This window comes from Physeter macrocephalus, chromosome 11, assembly GCF_002837175.3.
Source record: "Physeter macrocephalus isolate SW-GA chromosome 11, ASM283717v5, whole genome shotgun sequence".
Taxonomy (NCBI): domain Eukaryota; kingdom Metazoa; phylum Chordata; class Mammalia; order Artiodactyla; family Physeteridae; genus Physeter; species Physeter macrocephalus.
In genome coordinates this window covers 142,205,870-142,227,872 of record NC_041224.1, presented here as the reverse complement: position 1 = coordinate 142,227,872, position 22,003 = coordinate 142,205,870, and the positions used below count along the sequence as shown (strand labels likewise).

The 22,003-nt window shown below is 35.6% G+C and overlaps 1 protein-coding gene across 4 annotated transcripts in view; it reads left to right on the top strand.

Moving 5' to 3' along the window:
* The window catches only part of SLC38A6 (solute carrier family 38 member 6), a 67,058-nt gene extending 46,067 nt beyond the window's left edge, over positions 1-20,991 (top strand). For 3 of the 4 annotated variants that reach the window (XM_007108161.4, XM_028495973.2, XM_007108160.4), the window contains exons 7-16: positions 913-995; positions 1,458-1,516; positions 9,541-9,606; positions 9,866-9,919; positions 11,906-11,985; positions 12,331-12,431; positions 17,782-17,906; positions 19,061-19,205; positions 19,312-19,406; positions 19,587-20,990. In XM_007108161.4, the coding sequence (XP_007108223.1) occupies positions 913-995; positions 1,458-1,516; positions 9,541-9,606; positions 9,866-9,919; positions 11,906-11,985; positions 12,331-12,431; positions 17,782-17,906; positions 19,061-19,205; positions 19,312-19,406; positions 19,587-19,667 (889 nt within the window). In that variant the 3' untranslated portion in view covers positions 19,668-20,990. Of the gene's footprint in view, positions 1-912; positions 996-1,457; positions 1,517-9,540; positions 9,607-9,865; positions 9,920-11,905; positions 11,986-12,330; positions 12,432-17,781; positions 17,907-19,060; positions 19,206-19,311; positions 19,407-19,586 lie in introns of all 4 variants that reach the window. The other variant, XM_007108159.4, reaches the window with a different exon arrangement.
* The last annotated feature ends 1,012 nt before the right edge of the window (positions 20,992-22,003 follow it).

Sequence of the window (22,003 nt, the reverse complement as noted above, 5' to 3'; positions counted from 1 at the left end):
ATTTTAAGTATATCTTTCTGACTTTTTTTTTAATGTGTATCCATTTTTAAAAAAATAATCAAATACACTATCACACTTTTAACCTACCTTTTCTCATTCATTATTCTATTGCCTTTATATGAAAAATGTAATATGTTTTCTCCTGGTAGTTCATGCCCTTTCCTGAAAATTTGAAAAATATGGAAAACTATAAAGAAGAAAAAGTACCCATCATTCTATCACCCAGGGATAATGGCTATCAATATATTGCAGTTCCTTTCCATTTTTAATGAATCTATATTTTCCCTCAAACTTGTTATCATACTAAATATATTTATGATGTATTCAGTATATTATTATACTTATAAAAATTTTTTTATGATTGTCCCATAGTCTCATAATTTATTTTAAAATTGTCATGGTCTTAGATGTTTGTTTCCAATTTTCATTATTTTAAATGTTTTCAGTAAACATCTTTTTACAAAAATGTTCTTATTGATGATTGTTTTCTTATTTTTAACAGTCATTTGTTAAGTGTCAAATATTTTAAGGCTCTCACTATCTATTGCCAAACTGCTTTCCAAAAAGGTAATTTACACAGTTTATACTTTCACTAGTTTTGTGTACATCTCATCACTCTTCATTCACATTGTCTATTATCTTACTTTAAAATATTTGCTAATTTGGTAGTTGAAAAATAGCATCTCATTGTTTTGATACATTTTTAAATGTGAATTCATTAACAAGAATAATAGGATCCCACAAGAACGTATTTTAACGAAAAGAAGTAGGCTTTTCCTAATGGGTGGTTGTAATGGTTATACTGTATGAGTGTGTGTGTGTGTGTGTGTGTGTGTGTGTGTGTGTGTGTGTGTGTGTGTAAACACAAACACTGAAGTCCTATGCCTAAAATAGAACTTTTTTTCCTAATAGGTCTTGGTATCTTGATGGAGAAACACTGCTAATAATCATTTGTGTTGCCATTGTGTTCCCTCTCGCACTTCTTCCTAAAATAGGTAAGTCTTTATAGAAGAGGACATTGTTTAGAAGAAAAGAAAAAGAAAGAAAATAATATTAAGGGGCTTTTAAATTTCATAGTACTACATTTTTAGCAGAGGTGGTTGTGAATAATTTTGAACTTGGACTTTTAAGTTGTTCAGCTTTCAGCCCTGCCTAGTTAACCTATTACTTGGTTTGCAGTAGTATTTTGTCTGCCCCACTAAAATAAAACCTTTACAACGGAACATTAAAGAGCAGCCTTTCCTTACAGTGTACCATTAGTGGTAAGCCAGTTCCAATTCTGCTGTACAGAGCTACATAAATGATCTGTGACAGATAGTTGGAATGTTGTTATTCTCAGCCCTAAGCCCCAGATACCAAGCACTGTAATAAAAAACATGCCTAAGATGTATAGCTTTAGCTGCATGTTAGGATCACTTTCCTTATAAATTGCTTTTTATTTTACTGTTATTTTACAGGCTTTCTTGGCTACACAAGTAGTTTATCATTTTTCTTTATGGTGTTCTTTGCTCTTGTGGTAAGTTTAAAATATAGTGTATTGCTTATCTTCTCACTAAAATTGAACTCATTGTGTTAATGTCTTTTTTCTCTTAACTCTGTTTTGTGTTGGGAAGGTATCCCATTTTATTTCAACGTGTTATTAAAAGCACTTTTATTTTGCAAAACTGTTTCCTTCCTTGTATCTATTTTGAAGAGGCTTAGCTAGAATAGCATTTCAAATTCAGTTTCTCTTCTGGTTAACTAGAGAGGAGAGCATACCAATTCTGTTAAAACCTTAGATGGAGTATAATTCTTTGGCTAGGTGTATGTATCCATTTATTTCTGTACAATATTGTGTGTGTATGTGTGTGTTTTAGGGGATACTCAAGCATGAGAATCAGGCTGGTTCTAATCCGTAAAATCAATTTGGTCCTAGTCATCTTAATTTTTGAAACTTTGTTCCATTAACGAAACCATAGCTTCAGGGGCTTAACCGTTGATGAGATCTAGTAAGAACTGGAGTGCCTGAATTCTATCTGGTCTGGTTTATTCAGCGTGGTTAAGCTCTCATGAAAAGCCTGCTGCAAAGAAATTTTTTTTTTTCACATGTGGAATGTTTTTTTAAATTAGCTCATTTTTGTTATAACGTAGGAAAAATATCTCTCAGATGGTAAACTTTATTCTAATATTTATAAAATAATTTAATATAAAGATAAGAGAATTTTTTTAAAAAGATAAAAGAGAATTTGAATTTCTTATTTCTTTTTAATTCTTCTAAAACAGATTTTAACATTCCAAAGACTGAATTTTTGTGTGAAATTTTGGAAAAAAAATCCTTTTTCTTTTTGCTTAGCAGTTTATTCCATAGTCAGTCTGTCAAACCTTAAGTAGGATTAAACATTTTAAACTTGCCAAGATACATACCTAAATGGCTTGATTAAACTCTTAAAATCATAAGTTTATTTAAACTCTCCTTTGTTATTGAGAAATGAATGAAAGAAAAATGCCGTCCAAAAGAGCAAGACAACAACACATCATTAGTTAAACCATACAATAGAACCAGATTTCCAAGCTGTCAAAACATTTAGGATGCATTTAACGTAGGCTAAACTATCTTCTGGGATACAAGGATAAAACAACTTTAGATTATTTAGATGAAGTGAAAGTGACCCTGGTTTCAGTGTACAGAAATATTTATACTTTAATGAATGCTCTTAAAACTAAAAATACTTAACAGTGCTTACATTTAATCATTTGTTGAATTTATCAACATTAAAATCATTGCCCTCCCTGGCAAAAATTACCCAACTTGTATCTTACAAGTAAGTGAATTGAGCATACACTTTTTAAAATAAATAATCTATTGCTAATAATTCTTTTTTTCATTTCTAATATCCTACTGGTCTTATTTATTTATTTTATTTTTTTGGTTGCATTGGGTCTTCATTGCTGTGTGCGGGCTTTCTCTAGTTGCGGCGAACAGGGGCTACTCTTTGTTGCGGTGGCTTCTCTCGTTGCCGAGCACGGGACGGGCTCTAGGAGCACAGGGTTCAGTAGTTGTGGCGTGTGAGCTCAGTAGTTGTGTCTTGCAGGCTCTAGAGCACAGGTTCAGTAGTTGTGGCACATGGGCTTAGTTGCTCCACGGCATGTGGGATCTTCCCGGACCAGGGCTCAAACCCATGTCCCCCGAGTTGGCAGGCAGATTCTTAACCACTGTGCCACCAGAGAAGCTGGAACATATACTTTTTTTTTAAAGATATTTTTCTATCTTATTGAGATATAATTGACATTATAAAGATATAAACTTACAGCGCTGCGTAAGTTTAAGGTGTGCAGCATAATGACGACTTAACATATATTGCGAGATGATTACCACAATAAGTTTACTTAACATCCATAAACACACTTTTTAGGTGCCACATTAAGAGGGAAACAACAAACAATTGCATCATAGTTTGATTGTTGAGAAGCATCTACATGGTTTAGAGTGGCCTATGTTTGCAAATGAACATATGGATATTAAAGAGAATCAGTGTACACACATTGAATATTTTCCTCACAGATAATTGACCCCACAAGCATTGCATAGTTAGGAGTAATTTGGTTTTTATAGCCAATAATTTGAAGCAGGTAAAATGTATTGATACAACATGTCTATTGTAGTTTTCACAGTTTTCATTTCTGTCATGGCAGATACTCTTTAATTTGATGCAGATTCCTACTGTAGCTGTCATATGGAAATAATACCCTTATTCTGCATTTATTATGCTTTACAAACCGTCCGCTCAGATTTTACCTAGGAGCACAATTTAAATTTGGTCTACAATGGGACAGTGAAGACACTGTATACTTTCTTCTTAAGTCTCTTTTTAATTGGCATATAGGCATACCTCAGAGATATTGCGGGTTTGGTTCCAGACCACTGCAATAAACCTAGTATTGTAATAAAGCGAGTGACACAAAGTTTTTGGTTTCCCAGTGCATATAAAAGTTATGTTTACCCTATACTGTAGACTATTAAGTGTACAATACCATTATGTCTAAGAAAACAATGTACATACCTTAATTTAAAAATTCTTTATCGCTTACTCAGACATAAAAAGAATGAAATAATGCCATTTGCAGCAACATGGATAGACCTAGAGATCAACATACTAAGTGAAGTAAGTCAGACAGAGAAACACAAAGATCATATGATATCACTTACATGTGAAATCTAAAAAAATGACACAAATGAACTTATTTACAAAACAGAAACAGACTCACAGACATAGAAAACAGACTTATGATTACCAAAGGGAAAGAGGGGGAGGGATAAATTAGGAGTTTGAGATTAACAGATACACATACTATATATAAAATAGGTAAACGACAAGGACCTACTGTATGGCACAGGGAACTATATTCAAAATCTTGCAATAACCTATAATGTAAAAGAAAAAAATTGCTAAAAAATGCTAATCATCATCTGAGCCTTCAGCGGGTTGTAATCTTTTTTGCTGGTGGAAGGTCTTACCTTAATGTTGACGCTTGCTGACTGATCAGGGTGATGGTTGCTAAAGGTTGGGGAGGCTGTGACAATTTCTTAAAATAAGACAACAGTGAAGATTGCTGCATCGATTGGCCCTTCCTTTCATGAATGATTTCCTGTAGTATGCAATGCTGCTTGATAGCACTTTACCCACAGTAGAACTTCTTTCAAAATTGGAGTCAATCTTTTCAAACCCTGCCACTGCTTTGTCAATTAAGTTTATGTAATATTGTAAATCCTTTGTATTCATCTCAACAATCTTCACAGCATCTTCACCAGGAATAGATTCCATCTCAAGAAACCACTTTCTTTGCTCATCCATAAAAAGCAACTCTGGACCCATTCAAGTTTTGTCATGAGATTGCAGCAATTCCATCCCATCTTCAGGCTCCACTTCTATTTCTAGTTCTCTTGCTCTTTCCACCACATCTGTAGTCACTTCCTCCACTGAAGTCTTGAACCCCTCAAAGCCATCCATGAGGGTTGGAATCAACTTCTTCCAAACTTCTGTTAATGTTGATATTTTGATCTTTTCCCATGAATCACATATGCACTTAATGGCATCTAGAATGATGAATCCTTTCCAGATGGTTTTCAGTTTACTTTGCTCAGCTCCATCAGAGGAATCACCATCTCCAGCAGCTATAGCCTTATGCAGTTGTTTCTTAAAGAATAAGACTTGAAAGTCAATATTACTCCTCAGTCCATGGGCTGCAGAATGGATGTTGTGTTAGGAGGCATGAAAACAACATGAATCTTGTTACACATCTCCATCAGAGCTCTAGGGTAACCAGGTGCATTGTCAATATATTTTTTTAACTTTTTTATTTTTGGCTGCATTGGGTCTTAGTTGTGGCACACGGGATCTTCATTGAGGCATGCGTTGCGGCATCTTTCATTGCGGTGCATGGGCTCTTCATTGCAGCACACAGGCTTCTCTCTAGTTGTGGTGTGCGGGTTTTCTCTTCTCTCGTTGTGGCACACAGGTTCCAGGGCACATGGGCTCCAGAGTGCGTGGGCTCTGTAGTTTGCGGCACATGGGCTCTCTAGTTGAGGCGTGCAAGCTCAGTAGTTTTGGCGCGTGGGCTTAGGTGCTCCGCGGCATGTGGGAACCTAGTTCCCCGACCAGGGATCAAACCTGCATCCCCTGCATTGGAAGGTGGATTCTTTACCACTGGACCACCAGGGAAGTCCACAAGCAATAGTATTTTGAAAGGAATCTTTTTTTCTGAGCAGTAGTTCTCAACAGTGGGCTTAAAATAATAAACAGATGTGTTGTCATCAAGGCTTTGTTGTTCCATTTATAGAGCACAGGCAGAGTAGATTTAGCATAATTCTTAAGGGTCCTAGGATTTGGGGAATGGTAAATTTGCATTGTATTCAACTTAAAGTCACCAGCTGCATTAGCCCCTAACAAGAGAGTCAGGCTATCCTTTGAAGCTTTGAAACCAAGCATTGGCTTCTCCTCTAGCTATGAAAATCCTAAAGGCATCTTCTTCCAGTAGAAGGCTGTTTGGTCTATATTGAAAATCTGTTGTTTAGTGTAGTCACCTTCATTACTGATCATTGCTAGAACTTCTGGATAACTTTTTGCAGCTTCTACATGATCACTTGCTGCTTCATCTTGCACTTCTATGTTATGGAGACGGCTTCTTTCCTTGAACCTCATGAACCAACCTCTGCTAGCTTCAGACTTTTCTTCTGCAGCTTCCTCACCTCTCTCAGTCTTCATAGAATTGAAGAGAGTTAGGGCCTTGCTCTGGATTTGGCTTTGGCTTAAGGGAATGTTGTGGCTGGTTTGATTTTCTATCCAGATCATTAATACTTTCTCCATATCAGCAGTAAGGCTGTTTCACCTTTTTTATCATTTGTGTGTTCACTGGAGTAGCACTTTTCATTTCCTTCAGGAACTTTTCCTTTGCATCCACAACTTGGCTAACAGTCTGGTACAAGAGAGCTAGCTTTCAGCTTATCTCAATTTTCAACATGCCTTCCTCACTGAGCTTAATCATTTCTAGCTTTTGATCTAAAGTGAGAGATGTGCAACTCTTCCTTTCAATTGAACAGTTAGAGGCCATTGTAGGATTATAAATTGGCCTAATTTCAATATTATTTTGTCTCAGGGAATATGGAGGCCTGAGGAGAGGGAGAGAGACGAGAACTGCCAGTCAGTGGAGCAGTCAGAGCATACACAGAATCTATGAATTAAGTTCGCCATCTTATATGGGCATAGTTCATGGCACCCCAAAATAATTACAATAGTTACATCAAAGATCACGGATCACGGATATCAGTCACTATAACAAATATGACAGTAATGAAAAAGTTTGAAATATTTTGAGAATTACCAAAATGTGATGCAGAGACATGAAGTGAGCAAATGCTCTTGGAAAAATGGTGCCCATAACCTTGCTCAATGCAGGGCTGCCACAAACCTTCAATCCATTAAAAAACACAGTATCTGTGGAGTGCAATAAAGTAAAGCACAATAAAATGAGGTATGCCTGAATTTATTTTAGACTTTCTAAGTATTAGGTTTCTAACAGTGGTTAAGGAAAACATGTATATATTAACCCCAATTTTTTTTGATGGATTCCAATTTTTTCATTGATTTTTTTTCCATTGCACCTTTTTTCACTGATTATTTTTATCAGTATGTGTTTGTATCAATAAATCTGTATAGCATTTATATTACATTTTAAAAAATATGTCCAAAAAACTATTATTTTCTTAAATTATACTCTCCCAACAGTGCAAATCAAAACCTATACTCTTATCTATTGTCCCAGATCCTTATTTTGCTTAAAAGTTTTTGACATAAATTTTTGGCCCTGCTGAAGTACCTAAAATTTTTAAAATAAATTTTATTTTAGCAGTGGCTCAGCATGACAGTACCTTTTTTGGTCCATTTTTGAACAAAAATGAATTTCTGTTCTTTCTAAAAGTTCTGTCTTGAGTACAGGTTAGTATTCTAATACTAATATTTGAAGTAATATTTTAATAAGTCAGTAATGAAAATAGAGAACTATTTGAATCGATTTTGTTAGATTTGGATTTCCTTCTGCTGAGCACTATGGTAGGCATTAGAGTTGTGGGAGATTAATCAGGACACTACTCTTAAGGATCTGCCATTCTAGTCAGGGAAATAAGATAAATTTATCAGAAAAAAAATAGAGAACAATATAGTCAATACATAATTAAGTATTGATTTACTTGCTTCATAATAGCGATTACATAAGAGCTGAGAGGAGAGAAGGATCACCAACAGGTAGAATAAAGAAAGATGTGGAAGGAAATAAAACTTGAGCTGAGCCTTGAAAGATGGGAATGACTTGGAGCAGAGAAGAGGGAAGGGCCTCCTGTGCAAGTGAACAAGTATTTTTAATGCTTAATCTTCTTTTTCCCTTTGTCTTTCTTTCTAACCCCTGGGTTTATCTTCTTACTGTGTTCTGCCTTCAACTTGAGCAAGGACTCCCTATTACCCTTTGTTGTCAGGTATCTTCCATTCCTGTTCTGTACTTTTGCTTTATAGGATATCACTTGGGCTTGAGATGGGTCTCTGCAGAGAAATTAGCTGTAGTAACTGAATTTTATGTTAATATAAAATCAGGCCTCTAATGATATTTTCTGATTATTGAAAAAATAATCATTTTCTTGCATTTTGGAGCACTGTTTTGAAATATTTGGGTTTGCAAATCTTGTAATAACAGCTGATAAAATGAGATGGCTCACATACAGAACTTATCAAACTACCTGGTACACAATGTAAATGGTTGTTGCTGCTGCCACCTCCACTGTTAGTCAGGGGGAAATGTGAGATGCTGAATTTGGAGCAGGGCTGAAGAGAGAGACCAGTAACAACTTTGCTTCTACCCCACCCCATCCTCATCCTTTTTGGGCAAACATATCAGGAAAAAAAAAATGGTGAGATTATTGCTTTTGATTTTTTTTTCTTTCCTTTTGGTAAGTTGACCATTTAGTTTATTCTGTATTGAAAACTTACCTAGAAATATCAAAGCAACTTGCCCAGTTTATCCTTACAGTTCTTTTTTTTTTTTCTGTTGGTGAGAGTTTTAAATAAGAGTAATTTTTTAGTTGACTCATTAATTTAATCCTAAAAGTATATGTTTTCCTTGGGTTTGTTTTATCACTATGTAAATTTTGATTGAATTAGTTAAAATCTAAAACTAGATAAATACCGAATAGGAATAGTATAATATTTACTTACTGGTCTTCTGCAAAGGACAGATGCTTCCTTTATTCTCCCTTGCCCTTTTGAATGCTGGGTTTCAGCCTAGAGCAAGTATTTACAGAGTAATTATGTGCCCTGAAACAACTACAACAGTGGTAATGTTGACCAACTCAACTGTAGGTCTAGGAACAGGATGGCCACAATTAAGAGTAAAATCCTGAAACATTTTCATTGATTGTTTCTGGGAAATAGCAGCCCTCTGGATTTCTTTTAAAAATTCATTTGTACCAGCTCTAGTTCCTTAGCTTTGTGCTCTTATCCTTTGCCAGCTTCATCCACGTTCACCAAAAGTGATATACGTCTGAAAAAAGCAAGGAGGGCCAGTGCTCATGCATCAGAAATCCCTGAGCCTCCCCCTTTGCATCTACCTGTGACCATTTCCAAAACTACTATTAATATTTCTCTGTCTGCTACTGATGCCAGGGCCACAGATAGCCATATTCTTGTACTATTGTCACTAAAAACATCATGTTTCCATTCTGAGTTGGATTTTCTTTTAATGCCTTGATACTATTGGAGTTTTGAAAGCTCCCAGTCTTCAGTGGGGGAGATCTCCACCAAACAACTATGCAGCCCCCCGTGCTCTCCCACCGTAGGTGCCCGTGTCAGATGATGGCCCCATTCTATCTAGGGAAAATGACATGAACAAAGAATCTTTTATTAGTTAGCATATTATTTGGTATAGTGTTAGATTAATTGAAATAATACTTACCTATTTGAAATCAATTTCTTGTCATGAATTTGGTAAGAAATCATCTGATTCTACTTATTCTTACAGATAATAATCAAAAAATGGTCCATCCCTTGTCCTCTGACATTAAATTCTGTAGAGCAATACTTCCAGGTAATTGTTTTGTTTTTGTTTGGTTTTTTTTTTTCAGTTTTTTCCTTTTTATTTTAAGCTAAAAAGAAAAATAAAATATGACTAATAATGATTTTTTCCTAATTAATAAAAAAGTAATGGCTATATTGCATTTTGGAACTTTGTTTTGAAATATTTTTATTTGAAAGCCCAGTAATAATAAATTCATCTTGGTTTTTTTTGATGTATTCTAACTTTTAATGACTGTTCGTTTCTCTTTCCCCTCAATCCTCTTAAACAGATTTCAAATGCTACAGATGATTGTAAACCAAAACTCTTTCATTTCTCCAAAGAGGTGTGTAAGTTATTAACAGATACTTTTAGTTTTTTCACATTTCAAGTTTAAGAGATTTGTGTAACAGGGTCTCTTAGGTCTTTTACCTGTAACTAATTAATTTTCATGAAAGTGCTAAGTATAGGGTTGCTTACCAGAAGGTGGCCCATTATGAAACAGCCACCTTTTTTTTGGCATGCCTTTAAATGGAGCCTGTTTTAAATGGGCCACTGCCTAAAAGAACAGATTTACTGAATGCCTGGTCTGGCCACTAAGGTCCTCTGTGCGTACAGACTTCCTGTTGCCCTCTGGACTTGTAAAGCTAAATAGCCAGTTATATCAAAAACTCCTCCCCTGTGAGTAGAACCTTGGTCTGTGGCTAAACAGCCTCATCATTGGACCAGCAATTGAGCCCTGCCAATATGTCTTCTGGCTGACATTCCAAAGTTGAAATTTACGATGCCTGTAGCAGAGGCAGAAGGACCAAGTCCCCCCTTGCCTTCTCTGAGAGCCCTAGGATACTTGAAATGCCTGCAAGAACCCCCGAGCATCAGCAGAGGAGACAGGAAGCTGATCTGAATGATCTCTACTTTACCATTCTAGAAGAGCTCCATGTGTTCCTGGTTGCTGCAGGCTTCTTCATGCACACTGTTTGATTCTGCTAAAATGCAGGTCCCAGATACTAGAATCCCCACAACTCATGTATAACTCTATTAGTGTAGCATTTTAGTGTGATAACTCCTCCATGCAAAATTTTCCTTTTTATTCCCCAGAGTTCTTTTCCGTTGTTGTTTTGGTTTGGTTTGGTTTTGGCTGTGCCTTGCAGCTTACGGGATCTCAGTTCCCCAACCAGGGATTGAACCCGGGCCACAGCAATGAAAGCCTGGAATCCTAACCACTAGGCCACCAGGGAACTCCCTTATTCCCCAGTTTTTAAATGAGAAATGTCTCTCTGGCCCCACAAGGGAGCTTACCACATCTTTTACATGGTAAAGGCCTCCATGTGCCTTAAAGATTTAGGTAGAGTAATTGACAAGCCAGGAAACTGAGCAGTATATGAAAGAGAATTTGTGAATTGAATTTCATTCTCCTAATCTAGCCTTGGGAAACGCTACAGCTTTCCTTCCTGCCAGCTCTCCTCCGATATTTTAGGAGGCCTTGTGTCTGAAGATAGATCAACAGTCATCTGGAACTTCTTTTGCTGAAGAGCCTTAAGTTAGTTAAGGAGAAATTTTTTAGAGTAGAAAAGAGAAAGTAAGTCATTACCATCTATTTTGTAAAGACAGTGTTTTCATTTAGATGGTAACTATTGTTTGCTTTGTAACTTTCTCTGGTTCTTAACTATTCTAATTTAAAAAAACAACAACTTTTGTTCATATATTCCAGTGGATCTCTATGAATTTGTTGGTCTAGAATAAATCATGTTCATTCCCATCAAAAGAGACCCTAGTTATAGATGCTAAGATGATTAATATATTCAGTATTCTCTTAGATTGAGTTGGTATATGAATTGTGTTGATGAAAGCAGGTTCAAAAGCATTAACTATTATTGCTGCTTAGGGTAATAAGATGTATTTGAGTTTCCTAATACATGCATTAGGAAAGACTGAGAATTACAATAAGATCATTTCTAAAATGTTATTATTTTTCATCTTACCTAAATGTTATTTATCTTACCTTAATTATTTTTATCTTACTGATACAATATAGAAGCAGCAGTGATTGTAGTAAAACCAACATGGTGTGGAAGCAGCCAAGAAATATTTTCGCTAGTGTGGGCAATACAGCTATCAAGTAAAATATTTACTGGGGACCATAATTGTGTGTCTTGTTAAAAAAAAAAAAACAAAACCCTCTTATTTTATAAACAGGTGATTCATGAAACATGAAAGAAATTTAACTAAATTGATATTTTTTGTTTGGAGAACTGATTTTATTGTCAAATGAAGTAGTGGTTTCAACCGAGTAGTATTTAATAATTTCATCTTAAAAAAATTTTTTTTTCAGAGTGCTTATGCCATACCAACCATGGCTTTTTCATTTCTCTGCCACACCTCAATATTGCCCATATACTGTGAACTTCAAAGGTACTATAGAATCCTGGAATATTTAAAATGTATTAGTATGTCTTTTTACTTCTAGGACTTTCAGATTGAATAACATTCTCCTCTATGAATCCTTCCCTCCCACCACTGGATTGTAGGTGTTAGTTTAAAACAAAACAAAACAACCAAGACTTAGTTCTAAGTTGAGAATGTTTCTTTGAAGCATAGTCCTTTGTGCAGTAATTTCAAATCAAGAAATCTAGTGTGTAGTTATTAGAGAACTAGGTCTTGAGTGATTAAGGATCCTTTTGAATAGCTTGGGAGATATTAATCTATTTAGATATAATTCAGATCACAGATTCTAATTTTACCATTTTTTTCTTTTAGACCTTCTAAGAAAAGGATGCAGAATGTAACCAATACAGCAATTGCTTTAAGTTTTCTCATTTATTTTATATCTGCACTCTTTGGATACCTCACTTTTTATGGTAAGTATATTATTTCATTATAGATGACAAAATAAATTGTTCTGTAGTTGATCTCACACCTGAATATGGACTTTGTTTCTGCCTTTCATTAGCAAGTTAATTTGTTCAGGCTGCCAGAATTCAGTGCACCACTGTGGTGGCTCTACGGGCCTTAAAGAACTGATTTTCTTTCTCTTAAAAAAGTGGATCAAATTCAAGATTGATAACTTCAAATGAAAATTTTCTTAAACACCCAAGTAAAATCTCGGGCTTAGAAACATTGAAGCCTTTCTACGAGAAAAAAAAAAGTTCAGTAATGATTTTATTTTTTTTTAATTGAGAATTCAATATGTTAGACTCTAGTTCAGCAGTTTGGGAGGTTGAGAGAATCAGTCATCTTAATTGCAAAAGAACAAGTTGAGAAAGGAAAGGGTTTTACTTGGACTATAGTTGTACCCTTATGTCAGAGACCTCTGCCTTTAGATTTAATTCACACAGTTCTGCAGTGTGTATTCTGTGCTTTGCCATGAACTTTCTCTCGAAATTTTTAAAGGATTCTTTTAAATTCATAAAATAAAAGTAACATTTTCTTTTATTTACTTTTGAAAAGTTATGTGCTTGGTGAGTTTTTTTCTCTCTGGTAAGAACCTCAAGAAAAAATAAAACTTAAAAGTCTAGAACAAGAAAAAAAAATTGTAAGCTCTCGTTAAATTTGCAAACACACTTGTTTAATTTGCAAACAAACACATCATAAGAAACTGCACTCAATTTGTCAAATCCTTGAATACACTTTTCAGTTTATGAATGCCCCTATAACAACGTTCCAGGTAGATGACTGTTATTACTTTTGTGATATTTAGCTGTTCTGACTCTGATTTCACAGTCAGTGGCCTTGTGCATGTGTTTCAGGTTTTAGACATTCACGATGGCTTGTAATGGTGCTTTGCTTACCTTCCAGAGTTTTTTCAGGTCTGACAAGTTTTTGGACATTTACTTGCATAACTACCTTTCCTAAGTCCAGTGGAAAGAGTATGGATTTTGAAACCCAACAAACATGATTCAAAAAACCACTGTGCTCTAACTAGCTGTGTGGCTTTGAACCAGGGTACTTCACCTTGTACTATCTTCATCTCCTAATCTGTAACACAGGGATAATTGTATAGAGTTATATTGAAAAGGAAATAAGTTATATGTAAAATGCCTGTTACAGTATCTGGCACACAGCAGTCTTCCACAAAGGAGAGCTACTGCTGGTGGTGTATTATCATTACTGTTAGCATTATTATTGCAATTATTTCATAATTTCAGGTGCTCTTTTTTCAGCCCTGTACTTCTCTTCTTACTGTCATTAATGAAACTTAATTTAAATATGGTAACTTTTCAGTATATTATTATCAGTGTATTATCTTAGACTTTTCAGTGTGTGAGAAAATTATAATTGGTCTGTATAGACCTTTTCTTGCTAACTCTATGTCATTTCACCAGTAATAAAGGCGATTGATGAATCTAAATCTGCTCTTGCATTTTTGTACTATGTTGAATAAGAGTGGTAGAGCTCTGTACACAACATCTGGAAGAGCCTTACTTCCTACTTCCAACATGAGCATGGATACACTACAAGGAAAGTTAAAGCAGATTGTTAAACTTTTTTGATCATTGTTAAGGAAATAAAATTCTTGAAATACATAAACTCTATTTTTGGTTGTTGCATTTGTTTTCGTACAGAGTTGAGCACAGTGATACTTTTCTATAACAATGAGATACTACAGCAGGGTCTTCGTTGGGATTCAGCAAAAACTTAGTAGAATAGCTGTATATTTTTATAAATTGAAATTGTCACCTGGCACAAATACTATTATATTTAGGGATCTTCCAAAATTGAGAAAAAGTCCAAAAAATGGACCTCCTTTTCTTCCCTATGGATCAATAGAGCTATCTGGAAGAAACCTCAAATGGCCTACCAATTTCCAGGACAGCTGAAAAGTAGTTACAAAAATATTACCACGAGATGTTAGGAGCTGTGTTAAATTATAAGAAAGCTTAGATGGAAAGGGTAGTGGAGGAAGGATGGATGCTGATGCATTTATTGAGCTAACATTTATTCTGTACGTGCCAGGTGTTTTATTATATACATTGCCTAACTCAGTCCTTATGACGACTCTGCAAGATATAGGTTCAGATAGGTTGGGCACTTTGGCCAGTACCTGCAGCTAATGAACAATGAGTTGGGATTTGAATCCAATTCTGACTCTCTCCAGAGTCAATGCCTTTATTACTGTGCTGCCTCCTCAGGAATTATGCCACAGAATCCAGATTCCCTTCATTCCAAGTTTTTCGCAAAGTGAACTTTTGGAAAAACCTGGCTCACTTAAGCTCCAGGCATATCTATCTATCTATCTATCTGTCTATCTATCTATCTATCTATCTATCTATCTATCTGTCTGTCTATTTTTGACTGAACACAGAGGCTAAATATTTTCATCATGTACGTGAAATGTTTCCTACACAGGCATTTTCCTGGTTATCAAGTAAAGCTGTTGTCTCTGACTTAACCCTTTTCCACTGATGCAGATTCTTCAGGATATCCACGCTTTATGTAATGGAGAAATACAGATCTAAGAAAATCACATGGTAGGCTGGTAGGTAGGTGATAGGTAGATAGATAGATAGATAGATAGATAGAAGGAAAGAAAGAATGATATAAAAGTAGTTCCTTCTCCAAAGACAGAAGAAGATTCAGATATTGATTTGCTGTTCACAGTGTTTCTTTTTTGGGTTGAAAGTCTTTTACAGTATATTTCTATTGGAATAGCAGTAGCTCTCAGTCTTACAGAAAGAAATTGCTGATTGAGCTTGAGACCTTATCAAAAGGGCTTGTCACAAATTAACGCCTTCAACTCATTTTATAGGTGAGTAGCTTAAGTCCAAGAGGTGAAGTGACCTGTCTCACAGTTAGTGGCATGTCTCCTGAATATTAATCCAGTGATCTTTCTGTTACTCTGTGATAATCTTTCTAAACTTCATCCCCTGTTTGACAGTGTGTATTAAACAGGGCAGCCTCCTGACTTCAATAGAATATATAACTTGCAGAGATCACCCTCAGGTTCTTCCTGAGATTTGTAGAGATTTGTCTGAATGCAGAGAAGTGTGTTGTACTCTATCCCTTGCATAAGGCTCAGCTAAGAATACAGAATTGACTGGCTCAGGAAAAAGGTTTTTGTCTTGGGAAAGTAGAAAGTAGACATGTAACAGGTATTTTGATTTTGTAATAAGTCTAGTTCTTCAGGCTTCTGGAGCTCCTTGAGATCCTTTCATTCAGTGCTCTCAAGGCTTAGTTAATATCTAAATTTTATCAGATTAAAGGGACCAATAAGTATGTACCTAGATTAATAATATTGGCTCTGATTACAGATGTTAAAGCATTATAAGGTGAGGAATACAAAGTGTTTCTCTGATAAACCAGGCCAATACCCAAATGTTGCATAATAACCAGACCATTTTAAAAGTCTACAAAGTGCTTAAGCAGTAAGTGTTAATAGCTCATTTTTATGATTCAGAAAGTGGAAATAAAATAGTTTGCTATATTTTTCCAAAGAGTCACAAGTATCTCACATATTTGGGACTAGAAGCCAGCTTTCCTGGCTCTTCTTAATCTCTTACTTGGTCCATTAGTCCCATGTTATATCAAGTATGTCTTTGATACTTTCAACAATTAGTTTCTATCGCATTTCCATCGTTACTAATCTAGTTCAAACTCTCATTACCTCTCAGTGGTTATGACAGTAGCCTTCTAACTGTTATTCCTGTTTTGGGCCTCTTTTTCTTCCAATGTGTCTTCCTGCTTAGTTCAGATCATAATGCACTGTTCTTCAGAAGTCATTGCTTCTCTGTGGCCTACCAGATTGAGTCCAGTCCCTAAGAAGAGCTCTGTTACTGGTCTTAAATGCATTTCCAGCCTTATCACCCACTACTGTCTTTGCTCTACCGCAGTCTTTCATCCTCTGAAGTGCTATTGGGCTGCTCATTTTCTCGGTTGCGTATTGCTACCAGAGAGAATTTCTTCCCCACACCTTTGAATGTCAGCACACATACATTAACTCATGTCACGTTCTCAGTAACTCTGTAGGTCAATATATTATTGTCCCCATTTTACAAATGGAAAAACCAAGATACTCAGAGAAGTTAAGTTGCTAGTAAGAGTAGGGTTTGAATCTTAGTCTGTTTGATCACAGAATTCAAGCCCCTCTACTACCCTGCTGCTCACTATATCATGATGACTCTTCTCAAGTCTTCCTGGATTTCGTTCATGTTTATCCCAAAGCCATAGTTATCTTTCCGTGTTCAGAATCAACATAGCTCTTTGTTTAGACCTTCTTCTTCCGCTTAAGTGTGTCTGTGTTTACACACTTTCTATTATATGTGTGTGTCTTCCTCTTATCTCCCCTTTAGATTTTAAGGTATTTGAAAACAGAGGTGTATTTGATTTGTTTTTTTATTTTCTCCAAAGTGACTTTTCCAAACCGTATGGTCTCAAATTAAAAAAACAAACAACAACAACAACAAAAAAACCCCACAATTCTATTTTAAGTACAAACTCATCTTTCCCTACAAGGCAGTGATATGGAGTGTTCTTGAGAACTCTCACTCTTAATAGCCCTCCTCTGGCTTGGAGTGAGGAAGACGTGAGGATAGAAGAACACCAGGGAGTAAAACATGGTCAGCTTGTTCAGATTCTGTCACTGACTACCACACTGGCTTGCTAAGGAAGCCATTACCCTAACACTGCATTCTCTTTTATGAAAGATGAATCTATAGATGAAATGTTGATGAAGCAGGTAACATGCACAAAACTATAAGATCCTAGAAAACATTGCAATATTAAGGAAAGGCTTTGGCATCAAAACAATTTGGGAGTACAGCTCTGCCAGCTCTGCCCCTTTGTACTGTATGATCTTGGGCAAGTCAGTTAATAATTTTTAGCCTAGATACCTATCTTATATTGTTATCATAAGGACCAAATTCAGTAGTATACATGAAAGCACTTTATAAAATAACATAAGTGTTGTTCAAAACCTTCAGATTATGGGAAAATTCTAAAGAGATTTTCTTAAATGTATATTCATTGTCATAATTTTAGAGATTCTGCCTGGGCCAATTTCTAGTTTCATTAAAAGAAAACACTGTAGGTTTCCAGAAGATATTTACTTAATGTCTCTGTGTTTCATAGGATAGGAAAAAGGGCAGAGATGGATTTGGTACTGGGAATCCAAAATCTGTTAAGATCCGTTTGTGTAAAGGAAAATAATGTTACTGTTATTAACATCTTAGTAGTTTATAATGTGATCCTTATTATTGTTTTTTAAATTTGCAGACAGTGTGGCGTCAGAATTACTACAAGGTTATAGTAAATACTTGCCACATGATGTTGTCGTCATGACTGTGAAGTTATGCATACTATTTGCTGTGCTTTTGACAGTCCCTCTAATCCACTTCCCTGTAAGTACTCTTAAAGGTTTTGTTGCTTGGTGTAGCAGCTCCCTAATATGGCAACACTAATTCTTTACAGACTAGAATGTTTGAATCACATCTAGTCTTGTATATCTTATTCATTTGTCCAGTAATTGATCAAAGACCTCATACTTGCCTATGGCCCCATGAAAGCACAAAAATAACAGTGAACCGCTAAACTAATTTGTGCTTTTTCAGATTTAGTTTAGATTTATGCTCTCCCACAGCATTGTTTCCAATTTAGAGACTATAGTTCTTCTAAAGTTTTTTGGGTTTTTTTTTTCCCCTTTAATTCTGTATTCTGTTTTCAAAAGAATGTGCGTGAAGAGGAAAAAGTCAAGTCAGCAAAAATAAGCTCCTTCTAGTTTATTGGAAATTTATTTTCACATAGACGTTCTAGTCTAATCTTAGTCACAGATTTTATTTGCTCTAGAGTTATAGTTTAAGGGGCACAGCAGATCATCACTCGGCATTTAGTTGCCATATGTAAGACTCTTGAGAATTTCTGGGAGAATGGAATCATAGGCTTTGGGTACAGATGCTTCTAGTGGACGACTTGAGCCCCTGAACGGGGAGCTCCTTAAGACTGGGGCCTCCTCCCTGCGGGGACCGCAGCGCCAGGAGTGCAGCGGGGGCTGGGTAAACGCTTGTGGGACGTGACTGCCTGTTGCCCGCCTTAGCAGTGGAGAGCATCATGAACTAGTTTTCACATTTACATGCTGTGAAACAGATAATATAACATAAAACAGCAAATGGTATTTCTTTATCATGGCATGACTTCTTTTTCTGTTTTAAACCATTTGTTCTTTTATCTGTTGAATTTCATGAAAATGATACTCTGTGATTTCTTCACAAAGTGTTATTGTTGGTAATTTTGAAAATTATACAACCGAAAGAAATTGCATTTGAAAATTTTTTCAAGAATAAAACCAAAACAGTTTTTATGAAGCTCACACAGATAGGTATATTTCTCAGTTTATGTGCAATAAATACCTTACAGTAATAGTTTATGCCATATTTTTGGAATCTAAATGGTTTAGAGGGCAAGAATATCATGGTAACTGTACCATACATGTGTTTCCCTAAGCAAGTAGTTTGGCTTTGATACCTCCTCTTTGCTTAAATCTTTTTCTGTTATACAGGCAAGGAAAGCTTTAATGATGATGTTTTTCTCCAATTTTCCATTCTCATGGATTCGCCATTCTTTGATCACTATAGCTCTCAATATTATCATCGTTTTACTTGCGATATATGTTCCTGACATTAGGAATGTATTTGGTGTAGTTGGTAAGTTTTCTATTTCAAAAATTCCATTTTCTAAAATAGATTAAATTGTCATCCAGTCTCACATCTGAATCTGGCAATATTCTTTTCTTTTCCTCCCCACTTTAAGGTTCCAGTACATCAACGTGTTTGATTTTTGTGTTCCCGGGACTGTTTTATCTTAAACTGAGCAGAGAGGATTTTCTCTCCTGGAAAAAGTTTGGGGTAGGTTGATTTTTCTTTTAAGAATCTTATTTTAAGAAATAACTTGTCATTTTATAATTAAGTATATTACCTACCTCATGAAAGTTAATGTATTTTGAACTATAATGTACATTATTGGAGCAGGTGAAGGTTTAAAATAATGCTCTAATTGTTCTTTATCTTTTTTCCTTATTTCCACAGGCGTTTGTTTTGCTCATCTTTGGTATTTTGGTTGGTAATTTTAGTTTAGCACTCATTATTTTTAATTGGATTAATAAGTGAAAGAAATATTTTCCCACGTCTTTTGCTGAATAATTTACCTCTAAATGCAAAAAGGAATTATTCTGGAAGGCACCTTGGATGAATCCTCTTTATATGGGCTAACATTTTTGCAAACATTGACAGAAAAGCAGAACAAAACAGGAGTCGGTAGGGGAAAGTAGACATAGCAGTTTTAATCAAAATAAGAAACTCAAAATGCTCTTAAATATGTTGAGCATCTTTTGTTTGTGGTTTTTTTAAATTAACAGACTTTATTTTTTAGGGTAGTTTTAACGTTTACAGAAATAATTGAACAGAAAGTACAGAGAATTCTCATATATTCCCTCATTCCAGCTCACCCATAATGTCCCACATTACTAACATCTTGCATTAGTAAAGTACATTTGTTATACTTGAGAGCCAACTTTGATACATTACTATTAACTGAAGTTCATAGTTTACAGTAGGGTTCACTTTTGATGCAACCACTGATCTTTTTACTGTCTCCATAAAAACCATGAGCATTCCCCATGAGCCTTTTCTAAAATGTCATTTGGTGGAATCAAATAGTATCTAACCTTTTGGGCTGGCTTCTTTCACTTAGCAATATGCATTTAAGTTTCCTCCATGTCTTTTCATAGCTTGATAGCTCTTTTTTTTAATATCACTGACAATATTTCATTGTATGGATGTACCACAGTTTGTTTCACTGACAGTATTCCATTGTATGGATGTACCACAGTTTGTCTCACTGACAGTATTCCATTGTATGGATGTACCACAGTTTGTTTTTCCATTCACCTGTTGAATGACCTCTTGTTTGCTTCCAAATTTTGGCATTTGTGAATAAAACTGCTACAAACATTTGTATGCAGACTTTTGTGTGGACAGAAATTTTCAGCTTATTTGGGTTAATACCAAAGACTATTTTTTAGCAATTGCTGCATGGTATGGTAGAATATTTAGTCTTATAAGAAACTGCCCAACTGCCTTCCAAAGTGGCTGTAACATTTTGCATTCCTGCCAGCAATGTGTGAGAGTTCCTGTTGTTCCACATCCTTGCCAACATTGGGTGTTGTCAGTGTTTTGGATTTTCACCATTCTAATGGGTGTGCAGTTGTATCTCATTGTTGTTTTAATTTGCATTTTCCCTATTGACATGATGTTGAGCATCTTTTCACATGTTTATTTGCCATCTGTATATTTTCTTTGGTAAGGTTCAGATTTTTTAAGTTGGGTTGTTTTTACATTGTTGAGTTTTAAGCATTCTTTGTATATTTTAGACACCAATCCTTTATCAGATATGTGTTTCACAAAGATTTTCTCCCAGTCTGTGAGTTGCCTTTTCATTCTCTTAACATCTTTCGCAGAGAAGTTTTTAATGTTATTAAATATACTGAGACAAGTTTTTGTTTTTAAAGAAATCAGTATATTGTTTACATACAAAATTGAATTTTAGTTTGTAGGTTAATGTCAACATCAGTCACCAATAACAAAACTGTTGGATTATTTCACTTGGTATTTTTCCCTGACTCCAAATCCTAAGAAACTTTTGTGATTTTCCTCTGTCGTGTAGTATGAGATAGAGCTGTGATGACTGGCTGTGGATTTGAAAGTTCTCTGAGCTTTCTCATTTGTCACTAAAACATATGACTTTCTACTTGGCGAACAGAGACAAATATTATTGATTTATATCATACTGTGTTTGGAGGTTATAGATCGTTCCAGTCTTCGCATTGATGTGGCTTATTCCTGGTTGGAAACCAGTAGCTAGGTGCCTCCCTCCCCTACTGCCGCAGGGAGTATTCTTGTAAAGGGCACCTTGTTAGCAGCCTACCAAAGCCAGGGTGTATCAGTAAAAATGTAAGCCTACCCCTGCACACGTGTAAAGTAGAGAATTACATGCAAAGTGCCAATTTGCATGTATGGAAATACACACTTTTGCTGGTGCCCCCTTGCTTCCCACTTAGGAAATGGGCTGAAAAATTGACAACTGAGTTAAGTTTCCTCTTTGGCAACTTGAGATCAGCATAGTGTAATGGAAAAGGTCCAAGTTTGGGGGTTAGAAAGACTTAGATGAAAATCTCAGTGAATTTAGGCAAAGCACTTAACCTCTCTAAACCTCTACTTTCACATAGGTATTAAATGGAGTTAATACCAATTATACAGGGTTGTGTTGAGAGGATTAAATGACCTTGCATAAATTAAGTGCAGACCAAAACAGGCGCTCTTAATAAATTAGATGTTTATCCCCTTTTTTCCCCCATCCCTTCATCTAGACCTGTAAAATGAAGTTGCTTTCAGACAAGGACATGGAATTTCTTCATCTTCCATCTTGCACAACTAATATGTTTAGA